Source organism: Trichoderma virens, assembly GCF_000170995.1.
Source record: "Trichoderma virens Gv29-8 chromosome Unknown TRIVIscaffold_91, whole genome shotgun sequence".
NCBI classification, from domain to species: Eukaryota; Fungi; Ascomycota; class Sordariomycetes; order Hypocreales; family Hypocreaceae; genus Trichoderma; species Trichoderma virens.
Window position 1 is genome coordinate 1,776,776 of NW_014013658.1, and position 18,907 is coordinate 1,795,682.

Consider the following 18,907-nt stretch of genomic DNA (forward strand, 5'->3'; position numbering starts at 1 on the left):
ATCAATAACAACAGCATGCCGTTCAGTGCCATTTATGTCTTATTCTTTTGGGCTCCTAGCGTAGCGGGGTAGGACCACCGAACTCTTTTACCTACCCATGGAATTGGCGGCTTGACGCCAATTCAAGCACCAATGAGTTTGTAAATGGATTCTCATCCTCTTCGAACGGATTTCTGATCCCGTTCAGGAGCCCTAGACCTTACTAAGTGACTAACATAATTCGCTCGGAATCCGGAACCCGGGGTCCGCTGTACACCAAGTCTCTAATCAGGCGTCTGCTATCCAAAGCGCTTAGGGTCGGATCGCATCAAACCTGTTAAGGAACTTGCGTGCTATTATTGGTAGTTGGCATTGTTTTCACCCTGATATTTCTACTGTCGGTTTTCATGTTGGCCATCAATCTCCGAGTGGGCTTCCTGGTAGCGGGACTGTTATTCCGGTCGCGGGAATTGCAGCCTGGTATAAAACACATGCACAGAGTTTACGGCAGAGCGACCTTTTTTTCTACCCATAGTCCTAGATGGGTCTTATTGTATCATCATCATTTAATACGTTGGGCAGAAAGCTTTTTTTTTGGAATTCAATTTGAGTTTTGGATCCATAATTTTCACAATGGCCTCTCAAATCATGGAAATTATTATCTTTAGCGTGCAGCCTATTATAATCAGTGAAGGTCAATCGCTGCTCGCAAACGACAAGTGGAATAATGCTCTCTCCACATTGACGCAGCAGAATGGGGTGCGAACGGCTTACTGGGGCCAGACAATTGAGGCCCAAGACAAAGTGTACCTGTTTATAGGTACGCTCTTATCCTTTTGGTGCGATGAATCCATCATGATGCTAACGAACAATGGTTGAAAGACTGGATCTCAAAACAACACTGTGTCGACTTCAAACAATCGACAGCGTTTGCAACTTTGCAAACAAATATCGACAATATTACCCCAGGCACTCCTCAATCAATATATGTACCCATTGCCCCACATATGTATCCACGAATTTTCCATGATGGAGTGATAGAAATTGCAATATTCTCCTCCTACAACTCAAGTTTTATCGATACCTTTGCGAGATTTTCATCCATCATTGTGGATACTCAGGGGTGTACTGGTATTGCTAAGGATATCGCGACCAACGAAATATTAGTCGATATAGAGGAGACCGGCGGGAGTGAGGAGCTCTACGTAGCATTGATTGGGTGGTTAGATGTGGCAACCCATCGTATAGCAATGGAGACAGACGCATTTAAACAGAATGTTCCATTGATTGAGGAGTGTTCTCGAGTGATCACTGTGTATCATATTAAGATAGTCATGGTTTAGGAGTTTCAAATTGCGGTTCTCATTCTGTCTGTCAATACTTATCAACACTAGCGAATAGCAGTGGTGCCAAGTGCCAATAGCAGAAGTCAAGACACAAAGAGAGCGATGGGATCAAAGAGGTGGAGGCTAGCTAGCTAGCTACAACACCGCAGCTAGGTACACAATAATGACTGTATATATCTTGATCTCTTTTAATGAAGAGAGGAAGTTTCCTCTCTTTCATAGCTCTATTAAAACTATGATACCTAGTCTGAACTTTGCTGCTTCTTTGCGGCGAAGAAGCTTCCACGTCCCTGACAACCAATGTCAATTTTCATAAAGGAATTTCGTATATATAGTGTTTAAAAGCTGTTCTCCATAGGCGCTATTATAGATTCCGACATGATTAACATTAAAGCATTGCAACGGCCATATGTAGACAAGGAGTCCAGGTGAGGATTCCTTGATAAATCGATAGGAGCAATCAACGATAGCAGATCACATGAATTATCAACGATTCCAGTAGACATATTAGAATACCAGCCTTTCGATGCAAGTAACAATTATCAGTATGCATTAGAAACGTTCCACTGATCCACAGGTAAATTATGTCAGATGCCAAAAAATATTAGAGTACCTTTGCCTTAGGTATGAATATCCAATACATGTACGCACTGCTAGCGAGAACAATATTAGACTATATCGAATGCTCAATGTGTTTACATCGCTTATAAGAGGACCTGGCCACCATCGCAGATAATATCAGTCCCTACAAGAGATGATATGTTAGCAATAGAAAAAGAATCAAAGGTGTCAGATATTACCATTCATATAGCTGCTTGCATTGCTTGCAAGAAGAACGACAAGGCCAGTGAGCTCGTTGGGCTGGCCCATTCGTCCCATTGGATTTCGGTCTGCCCACTAAATCATTAGGCATTATTAGTGAGTATTGTACAAATTCCATCTACTCGATAGAGAGACGTATGATGGTTGGCAACGATGGCCGGTATATAAAATTCTTTGGGGAAAGCTACTTCTTATATCATGATGTATGGGGGACTCACGACAGCTCGAGCATCAGCGATACCATCTCCTTCATTGAGGATGGTGTCCATATAGCCTGGAGAAATGGAGTTCACTCTTATTCCATATCTGGCCCATTCAGCCGCTAAACTGTTTTTCATGGCCAGAACAGCTGCCTTGCTGGTGTTGTAAGCAACTTGTGGTTGGGGGAAATTGACTCTATGGCCAGAGATGGAGGCTATGAAGACAATACTTCCCCCTGTACCTTGCAAAATGATTTGTTTTGCAACCGCTTGGGCGCATAGAAAAGAGCCCGTTGTGTTGATCTCAAGTGTTCTACGCCACTCAGCAGCAGTTATTTCAACTGCATGGACACAGCCTACCACACCAGCAAAACAAAGGAGGATATTTACCGATCCCAAAAGTTCTGCAGTATCTATGACTGCACTGCTTACAGCAACTTCATCAATAATATCGACCTGTTTACTCAGGATTTTGGCACTTGGATATTCGACTCTCAGTTGTTCGATCTCAGATTCTGCTTGGGCGAGAGTTCGATCAAAAATCATCAAACCCGTCAATCCATGCTCCAGGAGGGCTCGCGCTGCGGCTATTCCGAGTGTACCCGCTCCGCCTGTGATTCTGCTGAAATATCAGTCTAACACGAGTCGTGCCTTGGGAATGAATTCAAGTACATTGCGTTTCCCTCAACTTTAAATCTGAGCTTTGCCATGTCGCCTGCTTGAGAATTGGGCATCGTCTGCGTTGGTTTGGGCGTGAGTGTTGCCTGAACTCTGTTGAAAGCCATCTGAGGTAAAACACGGCTTTTCAGGGCCTCTCTGTCCGCTGCACCAGCTTCTGATTTTGTCATAATGTGTTCAGAGATCGGATCAAATTGGGTAGAGTCTGGTTCTTCTTATGAAGTATCGGACGGTGGCAAGGTAGAACCGCAATGTGTATGCACGTATTAATAAAATACTTCGTTCGGCCAGCAATTGCTTACGTCCTATTACAAGTTGAGGCAACAAATAAGGGCGTAAAAAAATGATCACGTTCTCTGTGGTGAAGAAGCATTCTTTGTCATAATGAGCTTGTGTTGATATAACCTCTCATGTAGCAAACAATCAGTACAACAGATGTCACAGATTATATCTCTTTAGTAATTAGACCGGCAATTTTTCCCGAAGCCTAATCACCGAATGCCTTTTTACCAGCACCGCCCTTATACGGATAGGGCACAGGCGCCCGCAGCCACATGCCCCATAACTTAAGAGCCGATAATACAGGTTAGCAACTTTGCTTTAGTCCTGATGTAGATTAACGCACGGAGAATGTTGCCCGGACTGCGGACATGCTTTTCCGAACGCATAGAGTCAGACAACGAAAATGGCTCCCAATGTCTTAACGTTGTATTTGTAGAAATAAGTGGATGTTGGCGAAGAGTGATCATTTATAGAGTTTTTCTGCTAAATAAACATCCCCTAAACTGCTACAAAGCCCCGCAATATAAATTACAGCCTTCTCGGATTACAAGATTCGCAAAATCCAGCTATTCCTATAATCCGCATACTGTTCGCAAAATAAGATAGAGCATAGTGGTTCGGGAACGGTTAAAGCAGGTGGTTTAAAGAATTGGCACCGTACCTATAAGATGTCATAAATTCTAGGCGGCTTCTTATCCTTATTGAAACATGGAGTCAGTTTACTCTTTTCTTACCGCCCGTACATTACACCTGAAAACGAGCCATAATGATCAAAATCGGGTCATCGTGACTTTAGCCGGCCCTCCCGGTTCGGGAAAATCCACAATCGCAGCAGAAGTTGTTTCGCGTCTCAACATATTTGGCTCACCGCCCACTGCAGCGGTGTTGCCAATGGATGGCTTCCACCTTTCACGCACTACTCTTGACAGAATGCCCAATAGCACCGAGGCTCACGCTCGCCGAGGCGCCTCATGGACGTTTGATGCAGCTGGTGTAGTGAGCCTCGTGGAGGAACTGTCAGAATCAAGATTCGGAGCGCCTAAGAAGACCATAGTTGCGCCTAGTTTTGACCACGCGATCAAAGATCCCATTAAGGGAGGAATTACTTTGGGCCAAGAGGTTCAGTTTGTGATTCTCGAGGGTAATTATCTGCTACTGGACGCAGAGCCATGGCATAGAATCAGGGAGCTTGTTGATGAAACCTGGTTTGTGGACGTGGATCCTGCACTGGCGATAGAAAGAATTACCAAAAGGCATATTCAAAGTGGTATTGAGCTCAGTTTGGAGGGAGCCTTAAAGAGAGTGAAGGGTAATGATTTGTTAAACGGTGTTCAGATTAGAGAAAAGCTTTTAACGCCTGATGTGAGGGTGGTGAGTGTAAATGACTAGAGAATTTTAACTAATTAGGCAAGTGTATTTAACGTGATACTTTCAAGCAAAAGACAAGAGTTTACGTGCCATGTTAACTAAGCTAAGAGACTTTACAGTGCGCTTGCTTGCTGTCAACTGCAGACGATGGCGCTGTGTAAGATATAACTGCCAAAGGGGCTTCACTTCCTTCGCTCTTGGAGATGGAAGGATGGCGGGCAATTGCTGAATCTGTGCCCCTCATAACGTCATTGTGCAACTCGACATGTTTCAAATACCCCAGACGGATATTTGTCGAATTGGAACCTGGTTCGCCGTCGGCCGTCTTTTTGTGGCGAAGAAAGGTGTATATTGAGTGAGAGATGGCGACATTTGCGGCGATGATGCCTAGAAAAAGTTCAAGGTTGGACCAAATGGCCGATTTTGCGTAATCCCCTACCGTTAGTCCTTTTAGATGGCTGATAAAGAGGCTTAGGGGAATTAAGTGAGATGATTTACATACAGCTGAGATCGACGGTCACAAGGCCGAGGGACGCGGCCCTAGCTACACCAAACCCCGTGGCACTATTATAGACAAATTAACCATTAGTAACGCATATGAACCAAGCGCCGAAGTTGTAGCAATTAGCTTACAGGAGACCAAGACTCATTAGGCCACAAACAGCGACTTTAGTATGCATCTTAATACGAACGCCCCATACAACATACATAGGAAGCAATGAACATAATATGTCGGTTGCGATTGAATATGCTGTGCGTAGTAGCTAAGATGTTAGCGGCTACCGCCCAAATTTCGAAATCAACCCACTTGTATCGTTTATTAACTTTACCTATAGTGAAATATATAGCGTAGATTCGAATTCTTGTGTCCCAGCATTTTCCACCTATTTGAGTCCAGTACACGGATGGGGGAGAGCATTCTGCAACGAGAATAACAATAGTACCAAAGTTGGTAATAAAGAGCCCGCTAATAACGGCATAAAGAATCCGGCGGACCTTCGCCTCGTCTCTGAGACGTATGATTAAGAATAATATAGAGGATTTTAAGAAGCACACGCCAGCGAAAAGAAGAATCTGTGAGTACCACCCCAGCATATTGTTGTTGATGTAGTCAGATTCGCTAATATACCAGCGGTGACGGCCGTTATTATAAACTGTGACTTGTACCACTTGAATAGCCATTCGAGGAAGTGCCAGAATATTAACTATAATCATGGAGTAGTCATCCAAGCCCTGTGCGTTGAGAGAGAAGCGAGTATAAATCCGCAAAACGGTCGTTAGAAGCATAAAGCCAGTTAGGATGCCCGTGACGACGATCAGTGTAGTTCCGATATTTCGGTTCGAGGGAAGGGAATCGGGCGGCGGCGGGCGAGTCATGGTGGTAGATGTCGTCACACTGGTAGAAATTAAGAATATGTAAAGGCAAAGCAATATTATGGCGACGTCCACATCTTATCAGTGGACATACGGCACCTAGAATAGAGGATGTACTTTGCCATCCCCTAAACTAGGCTCACTGGCTAGGGTGCCCAGTAGCTACTTCTTCAGGCTGACTTGGATCAGAAATTTGGGAGCCAAATTAGTACGAGGAATGCTGCAGCACATCTTGTTTCTGCAGAAATGCTTTGGTCTTATGTAAAAATTTACTTCAACTACCTAGTAGTTGGAGGCAGTCTGCGACCTGGGGTAAGGTAACATCAATCCTAGCCGCTAACTCTCCACCTTGCTTGCCACATAGAGGCAGAAATTAAGTCAGTTGGTCCGTTACTAACACGCTTTCTGCTCTTGAAACACTTCGAAGACATTGGAGCATGCATTTCCTACATGTGCAAGCTCACAAGGTCGCAGGATTCAGCTGGTAGAGACTCATGGGCTTGTAATCCGGATTCCCTGACCCTTGTTCCGTACTAGCGCAGGTGACATTCGACTCGCTACAGCTTTTAAGGCTGTTGGTTACCCCATGTCAACTCTGGCCCCATGGCAAGTGTTCCAGACCAGTGCATATCTCCAGACCCTGGACTTGGGGCGCTTTTGATAACAGGGTTGAGTTCGGCTAGAATGGCGAAACCAGAACGGATCCCGCGCCGAATACGAGTGGATGAGCGTTATTCTCCTTCCTTCCTCCCGAGTTGTCAAGCTCCGAAATTGCCCAGTGCTGTTGGTCGATTGTAAACGGCGCATTTAGGCAATATGCAGTGAGTTTTTCTATCAGTTGTCTGAAAGTGACGCAAAGGCGGTGTAGTGATTCATTGCATCTTTGCATCTCTGCAACGCGGGCTATATGAAGGACGTAGATACCTTGTTACTAATGATTGGAACTAGCCCTTCGTGCACTATCAGGAGACGTCTAAATAATGCGTTAGTGCTTAAAATATCATCACTCTTTTCTCTCTTAATTAATCCTTTCCGAACCCGAACTAATTTCGTCACGTTGTGAATCAAGAGCATGAGGCGATCGACACTGAGGGCCTGGCTCATAGCGGCTGTGGTCGCTCAATTGGCAACCGCTGGTTCTAATTCTAACAAACTTCAAGTTTATGACTATGTATGTTCTGGACTACCTTGGAAAGTCCTAATCTTCTAGCGGACTTGCCGTGCACCAGAATAGTAGCCGCTAATACTTTGTCGCAGGTAGTGGTGGGAGGAGGCACGGCTGGTTCAGCACTGGCCACTAGGCTAAGCCAGGGCCTGCCAAACAGAACCATCCTGCTGATCGAGGCCGGTCCTGCGGCCTTGGACGAAGATCATATTAACATTCCCGGCATGAAAGGGTCGACTCTCGGCACCATTTACGATTGGAACTTTACTACCGTGCCGCAAACCGCGCTCAATGGTAGAGTCCTCGGAGCCAACAGAGGTAAGGTGCTTGGCGGAAGCTCAGCATTGAACTTAATGACATGGGACCGATCCGCTTCTGAGGAATATGACGGCTGGGAGCAACTCGGCAATCCGTCTTGGAACTGGAAGAACATGATTGCTGCAATGGAGATGGTTGAGACCTTTACTGGTATCAATTCATCCAACTATGGCGACCAAGGGGTTGGCACCAGCGGACCTATCCACACTATAGTGAATAGGGTTATACCCGCACAGCAGCAGTTGTGGCTGCAGTCTATGGCTGATTTGGGCATCACGCATAACCTTAATTCCTTGGGTGGAAATCCTATCGGATATATGAATCAGCCTAGCAACATTGACTCGCGAACATGGACGAGATCTTACGCCGCCAACGCTTATATCCCAAAATCTGGGAAGAACTTACATCTGCTACTGGAGACGCGCGTAGCTAAGGTGAATTTTCGTAAAGACCGAAATTCATATACTGCCACCGGCGTGACACTGCAAGACGGCACTACTATCAGCGCTAGGAGGGAGGTTATTTTATCTTGCGGCACTATCCAAAGCCCTGGCCTGCTAGAATTGTCTGGTATAGGTAGCAAAGCAGTGCTATCTAAGGCTGGTATAGATCAAATTATTAATCTCGATGGTGTAGGAGAGAATCTGCAGGACCATGTTCGGTACCAAGCATCCTACCAATTGAAGGACAATTTTACCTCATTTGATATACTCAAGTACAACACCACCTATGCAGCCACGCAGCTTTCATTATGGCGTGCAAACCAGACTTCTTTATACGACTACACCGGCAGTGGATACAGCTATTTAAACTGGCATCAGGCGGTAGGCAATGTGGCTGCAAAGCTCAATGCTCTGGCGGAAAGGGTGGTGCTGTCTCTCGGGTCTGTTGTCGATAAGAAAAAGCTACAGTATATGGGATCGCTTTTGTCACCGCAAGTGGAAGTAATCTTCTCAGATGGCTACACTGGAGTAAAGGGGTACCCTGCCGTCGGCTCCACCCTGTTTGGGGAGGGCTTCTTCACGCTTATTGGTGTCGTTATGCATCCTCTGAGCCGCGGCACCATTCACGTAACTTCTCCCGACATCGATACCAAACCGCAGATTGATCCCCGATACTTGTCCAACGAGTACGATGTGCAAGCAGCTATCGAGGCCGCCAGGTACTGCCGCAAGATTGCAAATTCCGCGCCACTCTCTTCAGCATGGGTGAATGAGTACGAACCAGGAATGGCTGTACAGACGGACGAAGACTGGCGTCAGTACGTTCTCAACACTACGCTGTCCATATATCATCCCGTTGGAACATGTGCAATGCTTCCTAAGAAGGACGGTGGAGTAGTGAGCCCAAAACTAATAGTTTATGGCACTACTAATTTGCGTGTTGTGGACGCAAGTATTATACCCGTTCTTCCGTCGGCACATATCCAAACGGCCGTATATGGCATCGCTGAGCGTGCAGCTGGCTTTATTATTCAGAATTCATAGCCACACTACAGTGTTTCAATTTCTTCATTCAATTACCTCCCTTATTACCTTTGCCATAAAGCACAAAGAGCAGTGGTATTTCGAATTCTTTGATCGGAGTGGACTTGTAATTTTGCCAAGCAGAGTTCTTGAGATGCAACATAGATATCACTTCAGGGATCGTTGCCATAAGGCCACCGCCATCCCTGTCTCCAACCGCAATTACGAGAGTTTAAGCCATCCGCCTCCTATACTCTCCCGGAGGTAGACGGACTTGGGAAGGAGGTGGAAGTAAGCACTATGGTTGGGACATTCAATTTTGCTATATACACACACATATATAGACAGAGAGAGAGAGTGAGTTTAAGTATATAATCAAGGCGAAACGTTCAATAAAGCTGTACTAGTTGTTTCAATGAAAGATTATGCCCTAGCCTTGAATATACATACATATAGTCAGCCGCATCAGCAGCTCGATATGGGCATGTGGCTGAAGGTTTCATACTGTATTGGTTTCTGTTATAGGTAATAATCATTATTGTAATTATATCCCTATGGTATTTTGTGATCCTGAAGAAATATTCTCAAGCCTCGCACGAAGTAGTGGATGTTCCTACTAGACATAGTAGGGTTGATCTTCCGACCCACCCGTTCAGACGTATGGTTAATTTATCTTACAAAGGAAATGTTCATTTAACATCAGCCAATCAAATGAAATGAAGAACTTACGACGTAGGGCCCCTTTTTACGTAGAGAGCAATTCTCTTAGCAGAGAGAAATTACCTGCTTACAAATACCCTCGTTTTAGTTTCTCGCATTGTACATCCTGATTTCGGGAGTAAATATGTAATTGTCTATTTTCCCCCCACATCCTGAGTCAGTATTCCAGCGCCAGGACATTTCGCTACGCCAGCCTTATGTGGCTACTTAATCCAGTGACGTCCAATCTATTAATGATAACGCCTCTCCGAAGCTGCCTGAGGCCTCAATTGACAAGGTTTCTCAATCAGAGGTGAGTACACCGATCTAATTACTGTAATTGCCTCCAGATGTCACTTAACATCATGCCAAATCCTGACAGTCCTCACTTGGGATGTGATATATGTCGTCGACGCAGAGTCAAAGTTCGTGATATTTTTGAGCTAGAAAACTCATTTAGATTAATTAATTATGAATGAACAGTGTGATTGCACCCAGCTAGAATGCCAACGATGCATCAAGCATGGTTCTCCATGCCTTGGCTACCCTCAAGAACAGGACTTTCAGTTTCAAAATGAAACAGAAAATTTGTGCGGAAGAGGTAAGTTCACATACTTTTGGCTATTTGGGGAAGGTCAATCTAATCCCCTTATTCAGTGCTTGTATGGTGTCTAGTGGTCGTTGGAATTCGATCAATAGACATTCGACTCGCACACCCAAGCGAGCGGCCTGCGTCCCAGATGAACAATATGACATATATACCTACTTTAATAGAAAAGCACAACCATCATAGCCGACAGTCTAGCCCATTTGCTGAACGGACAGTTACGCCCACAATTCTGACGAGCTCATTGACTCTGTCCTGGGAGGTGGTCTTGGCTCAATCCTTTTTTAACCAAATGATGATGTCTGTGGGCTGGTGCTCACTTGCCCCAACTCTACTATCAATCACCGTCTAATAGTTGCATCAATGTAATTATCAAGGCAGTGCCCCTCATCTCTGCCGGCGAATCAATTCCAATATCCTTGGATGCTCCACCGCGCTATCCACCAGTACGGAATCACACTACAGACCATGAGTACTGCGATAGCTCACCCTGAAAGATCCCTGGAAGATGAAACGCTTTTTCGATATTAGTACTGAATGTCTTGGATCATATTACGGGTCAGAAAGCTATATGTCTATTTTACATCTGAATGGGTGTGCAACGTTACTTAAATTGCGCGAGGCAAGGGGATTCCGTTCCGAATAGACACCTCATTTGGCCCATTACATCGTGATATAGACGCAACAGCAGCTGATGCAAGGACAAAAACTTCGGGCATGCATCGCCGAGGATCAAGCATTTCTCATATGGCTGTGGGCACAACCATTAGCCACACCAGCAGCGAAATTACCGACTTTGACCTTTGAAGTCGGTAAGATTAAAGATGCTGCAACTGATATGTTTTCTTACAAAGAAATATCAGTATGCAAACGTAAAAATGAGTCTCATCTATCATGGCTGCACGAGGTTACGCAACCACCACTGTGTCCCGAGTTGATGATTCCCTAGAGCTGTTTACGCTGAATTCGAGCGTCTTATCGAATCTGATAAGAAGAAACTTGGACTTTTGTCAGAAAAGTATCCAATTACTTGATCCTTTTGGGAGACACAATCCGCATGTGCGTTGGCCAAGGCCGGAAGGGGGAGGGACTGCCCTTGTACAAATTCTCGATATAAGTGGGCTACCTGTTGATAATGCATATTTTTATACCAAGCTGGCAGAAGAGAAGGGGTTAGTAGATGGTGTTTTCGGGATGATGATAAAGATTACTTTAAGGGATATTGCAGATTTCCACTAGGCCAACCTAACATGCTTCGCAAAAGGTTACCAATATTGCAATATTTTCTTCGAAGACTAAATTAGCCCCCTTTCACTTGTAATAGTTAATTGAAATAAGGTTTAATTTACGTTTGGATAAGTATTTAATAGTTCATAATTAATAGCAAATAACGAGCATTGTTGACTGAAACTGTGTCGGGTTAACGTAGCTCCGGTCTGCCCCACCGAACTAACTTACCTATGGGTAAATGGGGTTCATACACTAAGAGAATGGGGTAAATAATACTCCAGCTCCTTTCTCTAAAGTTCACCCGTCAACCGACCGAGTCAGTCAACAGTCCAACCGCACATCACTTACTTGCGGTTGTATGTTCATATGCGTCAATATTTCTAATTGATTCAACATCCTCATCCTGATCATTGAAGCTCTCACCATGACAACTGCACCAGACACAAATGACAACCCGGACCTTCATGACGGAGCTTGCTCTACCTGCCGCCGCAAGAAGCAGAAATGCTCCCGCGAAGAACCTTGCCGAACCTGCATTTCAAGTGGTTCCGAGTGTATTTATGAGCATGCTCAACGCCGCGGCGCCAAACCTGGATATATAGACACCCTCATCAAACGCATGGACACGCTTGAAGCTTTGGTTTTGGGACAATCAATGCTGCTTGGGCCTGCTATTGCTCCCACAAAGAATGCGTCAGATGACCCCCCAAACTTGGGTGAGATGCTGCAGGCGGTTCGACAGCGGCTACTTCAGCAAAGCAATAAAAGACGACGGACTCATAGCGCTTCCGATTGCTCGTCACCATCGGGAACAGCTGTTTTGGCCCCGCTTAGTTACTCCAAAGGGCAGAGTGGTGCTGATGCCTCAACGGTGCACTTGTCGGGATCGCCCAAGGCATCTGTTCCGCCACTCCACATGATGCGAGAACTTGTCAACATTTACTTTAACCGTATACACCCGTGGATACCCATTTTACACAGGCCGGATATTGAGGCGGCGTTGGAAACTCAAAATGGAAATCTCCCTGACATTGTCCTACTGGCTATGACTGCGGTCAGCATCCGATTCTACACTTCTGACCGCCAAACCCAGGAACTATACAGTCGCCGATGCCATGACGCTGTAATTCTTGCCTGTATGGATCGTTTCTCGGTACAAACTCTACAGGCAAGTATAATCCTCGCCTTCAACACAATCGGCAGCGGTAAAGGACCTACGAGTTGGTCTATTGTTTCGTCAGCGACTCGAATCGTGGAACAATTAGGATTAGCCGTAGAAGACGAAGGAATGTCACAGAACAAACTTCTTAATCGCATAGGGTTTCTACCGCCGGCGAGGAATCTGACGGAAAAAGAATCTTTCCGAAGAATATTTTGGTGCATCTTCCTCTTAGATCGGTTTTGCTCCGTCGCTACCGGCTGGAATACAGGACTATCTATTGACCACATCAAGAGGCGCCTCCCTGTAGAGGGATGTTTCTGGAGAGATCAGGTGAATAAAACCGCCAAATATTTTGACATTGACAACAACAAAATAGATCCAGACGTCGACACAGATGCAATGGGGGGTTTGGCCTATCTTATCGAAGCATCCGAGTGTCTGAATCGTGTCGCAACTTTTCTTCTCCAAGAGTCCGTCGATCTTTCCAAAAGTGAGAGTTTACGACGGTGGTTTGAGAGATTCCAATCACTGGATGCTATGCTTATACGTTGGAAAACTTTTCTCCCTGCACGATGGCAGGTCGCTGGCATTGACGCGACTGGCAAAATGGATGAAAATCTAACACTCGCTCATGTCACGCACAACACCAGTGTCATCATGCTGCACCAAGTCATGGCGTATCCGGACGCTGTTTTGCGTAGCCGCTTGCCGACTGAGAATGCTGCCAAGACATGCATCTTGGCGGCTGGTGAAATTGCAACAATCGCCGCCAAATTTATCGCTAACACAGTCGTGGTCATACCACCGACGCTGAGTTTCTGTCTATTCATTGCCGCAAGGGCTTTGCTCGCTGACGCAAACCATTCAAACGCGCCGGTGGATGATAACTTTGAGATACTGCTCCAAGCTCTTCAGGAGGGCTCATCCCGGTGGGTTGGCCCTAACGCCTCTACTGAGAGAGACAATTTGGCAGGCCAATTTGCCGACAGACTCGACGCTGCTTGGAAGTCTCGGTCACCTGTCAATATTCGTACGGTCGCCTTTGAGGACGACCATAGCACTTTCCCAATATCTTTCGCTAGCCCGCCGATACCGGACATATTTCGCGATGCTTCCGCCAACGTCTCGTCCATATTTGGTGCAATGGTGCCAGAACCATATAATGCCCCTGACATGGATTTTCAAAGCTTCGATCGTATATTTACCTGGACAGATGAAATGATTGATAACAGTCTTAATGTAACGTAAAGACTTCTTCCTCCAACAAGGCGAACCATTGTGGCAAGATCGATACGTATCTAGCTGTAATTACACTCTAATATTATCAACCTGATCCAATACAATAATAGAACTACAGCTTTAGTGTCACCGACTTCACTTCAAAATACGATTCCAACCCCATGCGACCATTCTCTCTGCCAGTACCGGACTCTTTCCAGCCGCCAAAAGGCATGTCATACGGACCCACTTCACTGCTGCAGTTCACCGTGATCATACCCGCCTCAAAGGCTTTCACCAGCCGAAATGCCCGCGACACGTCTCGTGTGAAGACGGTGCCGTGGAGACCATACTGTGTATCGTTACACTCGGCAATCACTTCGTCTTCTGTATCGAACTGCTGAATGGCAACGACTGGGCCAAAGACTTCCGTCTTCAGAATATTGGCGCTTTTGGGTACTTGAACGAAGATAGTAGGCTGGATATAAAAGCCTTTATCCTTGGCCCGACAACCTCCTGAGATCAAGGAAGCACCGTCGTCTTTTGCTTCATCAATTAATTTGAGAATATTGTCGAACTGTGTCTTATCTACCTGGGGACCGAAGTTTGTCGATTCGAGAGACGGATCGCCCACAGCGATGTCCAGAAACTTAGGTTTGAAAGTATCCACAAACTCTGAGAACACTGCTCTTTGAACGTATATGCGTGAGTTTGAAACGCATATCTGCCCAGAGTTGAACTTGATGCTGGCTGCTACCGACTCGGCAGCTTTCTCCAAATCTGCATCATCAAAAATGACAGCCGGGTTCTTTCCTCCGGTTTCGACACAAACTCTCTTCATATTACTCTTTGCAGCCTCTTCCATGACCATTTTGGCCGCACGAGTCGAACCTGTAAAGGAGATCTTGCGAATCTGCATATGGCGCGACAATGCCTGCCCGGCTGTATGGCCAAATCCAGATAATACATTAATGACACCTGGGGGGAAGCCGGCTTCAACTGCCAGAGCGGCTAACTTCAGGGATGTCAAGGGTGCCTTCTCTGAAGACTTCAGTACAATGGTGTTTCCTGTCACCACGCACGGAATCACCTTACCGCACCACATAACGATAGGCACGTTCCAGGGAATAATTGCGGCACAAACACCAAAAGGCTGTCGTAGAGTAAAGGTGACAAATCCGGGTGTGTTTAAACTTGTTTCCCCGTGGATGTCATGTGCCAAGCCAGTCGCATGCTTGATACCATCAATGGCACCAGATATGCATGCGAGGTAGGCAGATATCGGCATTCCCATATTTGATGCTTCCAGCTGCGCAATCTCATGCTTATCACGCTCAATGAGCTCGGCCAACTTGAGGCACTTTGATATTCTCTCAAACATGGACAGGTCTCGCCATGCTGGGAATGCAGCTTCAGCTGCTTGGACTGCTAGATCTACATCCTGCCAGTCTGCTTCGTGGACATCGACAATCTTTTCCTCGGTTGTGGGGTTAAATGCTGGAAACGTCCTGCCGCATTTTCCAGGAAGCCATTCTCCATTGATGTGGAGACGTGTCTCAATATTTCCAGGATTCATGTTGCTGGGCGCCACGGGTGTTGGAAGGCCTGGCGAATGGGAGTGTGAATTGAAGAGGAGTTAGGTTACTGCATAGACCTCTTTGCGGTGGCTGGCTGGTGTGAATAGATAACTTAGGCGATCAAGGTTAAGGTCTTTACAGAATATATGCACTACAATGTAAAGCAATTAAGGACTCTCTAACCACTGAGAAGCTCGAGTTTGGTGTGCGAGATGCACGACATCCATGAGGGGGCCCGGGGACCGGTCCGGCGATATCGCCGCCCCGGCGCCATTGAAATTCAATTAGTCTAGCCAAATTTAGGTCTCAACACCTTCCTGGGGGATACCCCATGGGGAACCTGGAGAATCTAGACCAAAAACAACAATATTGACTGAAATAGCCAGCTGATGCATTAACCCCAGACTCAGGATTTTATAAAGGTCGCTAGATCTGATCTTTGTTTCAGTAAGTTAAGCATGAGACTCTCCGCTCTCTGAGATCACTCTTCACAACCTGGTTCCTCAATTTTTATCAGCTGTCACCCTAAAGCCATGACTCAGAACGACGAAAAGCTGGGCCCTGCAGGGGACGTCCGTCACCGTTCTTTTGCAGAGGAGGTGGACGATACTGTGCATGTCACCCAGTTGCTGGGTGATACCAAGCCCAAGCCATGGACTAAACGAATGTTCCGCCTCTACGGTATACTCTTGCTCGGATATCTCTGCATCGTCTTGCAAGGGTACGATGGCTCTTTGATGGGTGCCATCAATGCAATGGTGAAAATCAACACGTCTGTTCCTTTCATGTCAAATTATTCCTAACTAACTATTACTGCAGCCACAATATCAGCAATTCTTTGGATTGTAAGCAACATGTGTACACTCTTGGCAACTCACCCGCTGACCATGTCGAACTCAGGAAATCTGCCGGATCGTCAACAGGATTAGTCTTTGCCATCTTCAACATCGGAAGTCTCGCCGCCCTCCCATTCGCAGGCCCAGTCAATGACTATTGCGGTCGACGATGGGGAATAATGCTCGGTTGCGGCCTCGTTATCGTGGGGACATGCATTCAAGCCCCAGCTCTCAATTCACGAACGTTCCTCGGCGGCCGTTTTCTCTGTGGCTTTGGACAAGGTTTCGTCAATGTTTCCGCCCCGACGTTTGTTGCTGAAATGGCTCATCCATATTGGCGTGGCCCTCTGTCCGGCTTGATGCAAACGAATTACTTCGTTGGCTCAATCATCGCCAGCTGGGTTACTTACGGCACAGCTTTCATCAGCGGACAAGGATCATTCAGGATCCCTTTATGGCTGCAGATGGTCAGTTCAGGAATTGTCTTCTTCGGCATCATGTTTAGTCCCGAAACACCCCGCTGGCTTATGGCACACGGAAAAACCTCCCAGGCTGAGCGCGTTTTGGCGGAGCTCCATGGAGAGGGCTCCGTGGAAAATCCCTTTGTGAAACTCCAGATGGCCGAAATGAACTCACAAATTGGTCATGACGGTTCCGATAAGCGCTGGTGGGACTACAGAGACTTGTTCAACACGCACGCTGCTAGACGACGCATGATTTGTGTCGCTGGCATGTCGTGGTTTGGCCAATACTCAGGAAATGCCCTGGTGAGCTACTACTTTCCCGTCATTGTAGCACAAACTGGCATCACCAATCCCCACACGCAGCTGCTTCTCAACGCGTTAAACCCCGTTGTGTCCTGGTTTGCTGCCATTTCTGGAGCCATGCTCCTCGACAGAGTTGGCCGTCGTCCCTTCTTAATGGGTGGCGTTTTTGGCATGGCAGTCTGCCTGGCCATTGTCACGGGCTGTACGAAGCTCTCTGTAGAGACAGCAAACAAGGCAGCTGGTAACGCGGGTATTTTCTTTATTTACCTATTCAGCGTCATTTTTTCAATTGGTCTTGTCCCCTTACTTCCATTCTACATTGCGGAGACACTTCCGACAGAGACTCGTGCCAAGGGTACAGCTGTTGGAGCCGTTGTCTCGTCCTCGGCCAGTATCCTCGGACAGTACACTAGTGCTGTGGCTATTGAGAAGATCGGATACTATTATTACATTGTATTTATTGTCTGGGACCTGATTGAGTGTTTGATCATTTATTTCTTCTTTGTGGAGACGAAGAATCGGACTTTGGAGGAGATGAATGAAATTTTTGCATCGCCGAATCCTGTCAAAGCTTCGTTGAAGAAACGGCATATTGAGGAGGTGGTGCAGGAGACTATCAAAGGGGTTGAATAGCCGTTGACACAACGAGCGCCGTAAGTGCCTCCATCCGTTGGTGCGGACTGACTGCTTACAACTGTGTTTATGGGCCATTGCTATATATAATAGCGTATTTCGCAGTTAAGAAGATAGTCGAATGTAATGTATTTTCTAATCCACAGCTGTTCAAAATGTGAACTTCATTTAGGAGATGTCTCGACTTGTTCGTTGATGCGTCTCGATTTAGTAAGGTAAGCTCTGAAGAGCCGAACGTCCCTTTCGTCGAGCGTCCATGCGTATCTACGGCCGGTATCTGGCAAATTCAAGAGGAATATACTTAAAACGGCTGGAGCGTGTTTAAATGTAGCCTGTACCTTTTTTCCGGTCAAGTAGCAAATGCACTATTGCGCCACATCGCTTCATTTCACTTTCATAGCAGCAGCAGATACTTGGCACCTTCCTTTTGAATACTGGACTGGGAACGGCCAGGGGACACAGAGACCCTATCACAACCAATTTTGTAATCGCTGCTAGCACTAAGCAGACTGCGATATTTCGGAACCATACAGTCACGGCATAGCCAATTTCGCTCCTTTTCTCATTTGCCGTACGAGATTCGTGTTCCGATATGGGTGCCGGCGGCTGAGCCTTACGCAGTCGATAGCACAAACCTCGAGAGAAGAGCTACTTTTGCAAAGGTCTCGACAGTGTATAGATAATTATATCGTAGATATTATTTATCTTGGTCTAGGTTAGCTTTCAGGCCTGAATACATCAGCTCCTTCACCCATAGGTTTATATTCAAACGGTACAATAGTAATTCGTAGTCCTGCTTGGATCCAACGCATTTGTTACAATGTGATTGAATGCGGTGAGCTATGGGATTCATGACTTAATGAACAACATTCATTCAGAGAACTGACTGATAATGGAGCGATTATGGGAAGACATGACGGGCAAAAAAAAAAGGCAAGTTGCCTCTATCATCACCAGAAACCAACTCCAGCACAAAATCCACCAAGGTAGGGCGAAACAAATTTCGTGCTGGTACGACCATTTAATCCGACAAAGTACCCCTCACATAAAGATGTCTTGGTTATGACTTGGACTAGGTAGCTACGAGACTAGGTACTTACAAAAAGAGTTACTAACGGGCATCTCGTTGCGCCGCTCCATGTGCCGGAACTTGCCGCCTTATTAATGCACCGGTGAAATT

The 18,907-nt window shown here is 46.1% G+C and overlaps 8 protein-coding genes across 8 annotated transcripts; 5 read left to right on the forward strand and 3 right to left on the reverse strand.

Annotated features, from left to right (window-relative positions):
* Positions 1 to 612: 612 nt before the first annotated feature.
* TRIVIDRAFT_228239 (uncharacterized protein) lies at positions 613 to 1,322 on the forward strand (the record flags this gene model as incomplete). The annotated part of the gene is made up of 2 exons (XM_014095040.1): positions 613 to 799; positions 862 to 1,322. The coding sequence occupies 2 exons, from the start codon at positions 613 to 615 to the stop codon at positions 1,320 to 1,322; spliced, it is 648 nt and encodes a 215-aa protein (XP_013950515.1).
* Positions 1,323 to 2,029: 707 nt separating this feature from the next.
* TRIVIDRAFT_40085 (uncharacterized protein) lies at positions 2,030 to 3,132 on the reverse strand (the record flags this gene model as incomplete). Its single annotated transcript, XM_014095041.1, has 4 exons — positions 2,030 to 2,070; positions 2,126 to 2,222; positions 2,366 to 2,966; positions 3,020 to 3,132. The coding sequence occupies 4 exons, from the start codon at positions 3,130 to 3,132 to the stop codon at positions 2,030 to 2,032; spliced, it is 852 nt and encodes a 283-aa protein (XP_013950516.1).
* Positions 3,133 to 4,015: 883 nt separating this feature from the next.
* TRIVIDRAFT_39393 (uncharacterized protein) lies at positions 4,016 to 4,696 on the forward strand (the record flags this gene model as incomplete). Its single annotated transcript, XM_014095042.1, has 1 exon — positions 4,016 to 4,696. One exon carries the CDS (start codon positions 4,016 to 4,018, stop codon positions 4,694 to 4,696), a length of 681 nt encoding a protein of 226 aa, XP_013950517.1.
* Positions 4,697 to 5,012: 316 nt separating this feature from the next.
* Positions 5,013 to 5,884, reverse strand: TRIVIDRAFT_119427 (uncharacterized protein; the record flags this gene model as incomplete). Its single annotated transcript, XM_014095043.1, has 3 exons — positions 5,013 to 5,110; positions 5,178 to 5,239; positions 5,484 to 5,884. Coding segments are annotated over 3 exons (561 nt in total), but the record flags the coding sequence as incomplete, so codon positions are not given.
* A 1,237-nt stretch (positions 5,885 to 7,121) lies between these two features.
* On the forward strand, positions 7,122 to 9,019 carry TRIVIDRAFT_196120 (uncharacterized protein; the record flags this gene model as incomplete). Its single annotated transcript, XM_014095044.1, has 2 exons — positions 7,122 to 7,220; positions 7,307 to 9,019. 2 exons carry the CDS (start codon positions 7,122 to 7,124, stop codon positions 9,017 to 9,019), a joined length of 1,812 nt encoding a protein of 603 aa, XP_013950519.1.
* Positions 9,020 to 11,958: 2,939 nt separating this feature from the next.
* On the forward strand, positions 11,959 to 13,944 carry TRIVIDRAFT_206958 (uncharacterized protein; the record flags this gene model as incomplete). Its single annotated transcript, XM_014095045.1, has 1 exon — positions 11,959 to 13,944. The coding sequence occupies one exon, from the start codon at positions 11,959 to 11,961 to the stop codon at positions 13,942 to 13,944; it is 1,986 nt and encodes a 661-aa protein (XP_013950520.1).
* Positions 13,945 to 14,047: 103 nt separating this feature from the next.
* Positions 14,048 to 15,490, reverse strand: TRIVIDRAFT_56585 (uncharacterized protein; the record flags this gene model as incomplete). Its single annotated transcript, XM_014095046.1, has 1 exon — positions 14,048 to 15,490. One exon carries the CDS (start codon positions 15,488 to 15,490, stop codon positions 14,048 to 14,050), a length of 1,443 nt encoding a protein of 480 aa, XP_013950521.1.
* Positions 15,491 to 16,156: 666 nt separating this feature from the next.
* TRIVIDRAFT_214734 (uncharacterized protein) lies at positions 16,157 to 17,864 on the forward strand (the record flags this gene model as incomplete). Its single annotated transcript, XM_014095047.1, has 3 exons — positions 16,157 to 16,249; positions 16,311 to 16,336; positions 16,392 to 17,864. 3 exons carry the CDS (start codon positions 16,157 to 16,159, stop codon positions 17,725 to 17,727), a joined length of 1,455 nt encoding a protein of 484 aa, XP_013950522.1.
* Between the last annotated feature and the right edge of the window lie 1,043 nt (positions 17,865 to 18,907).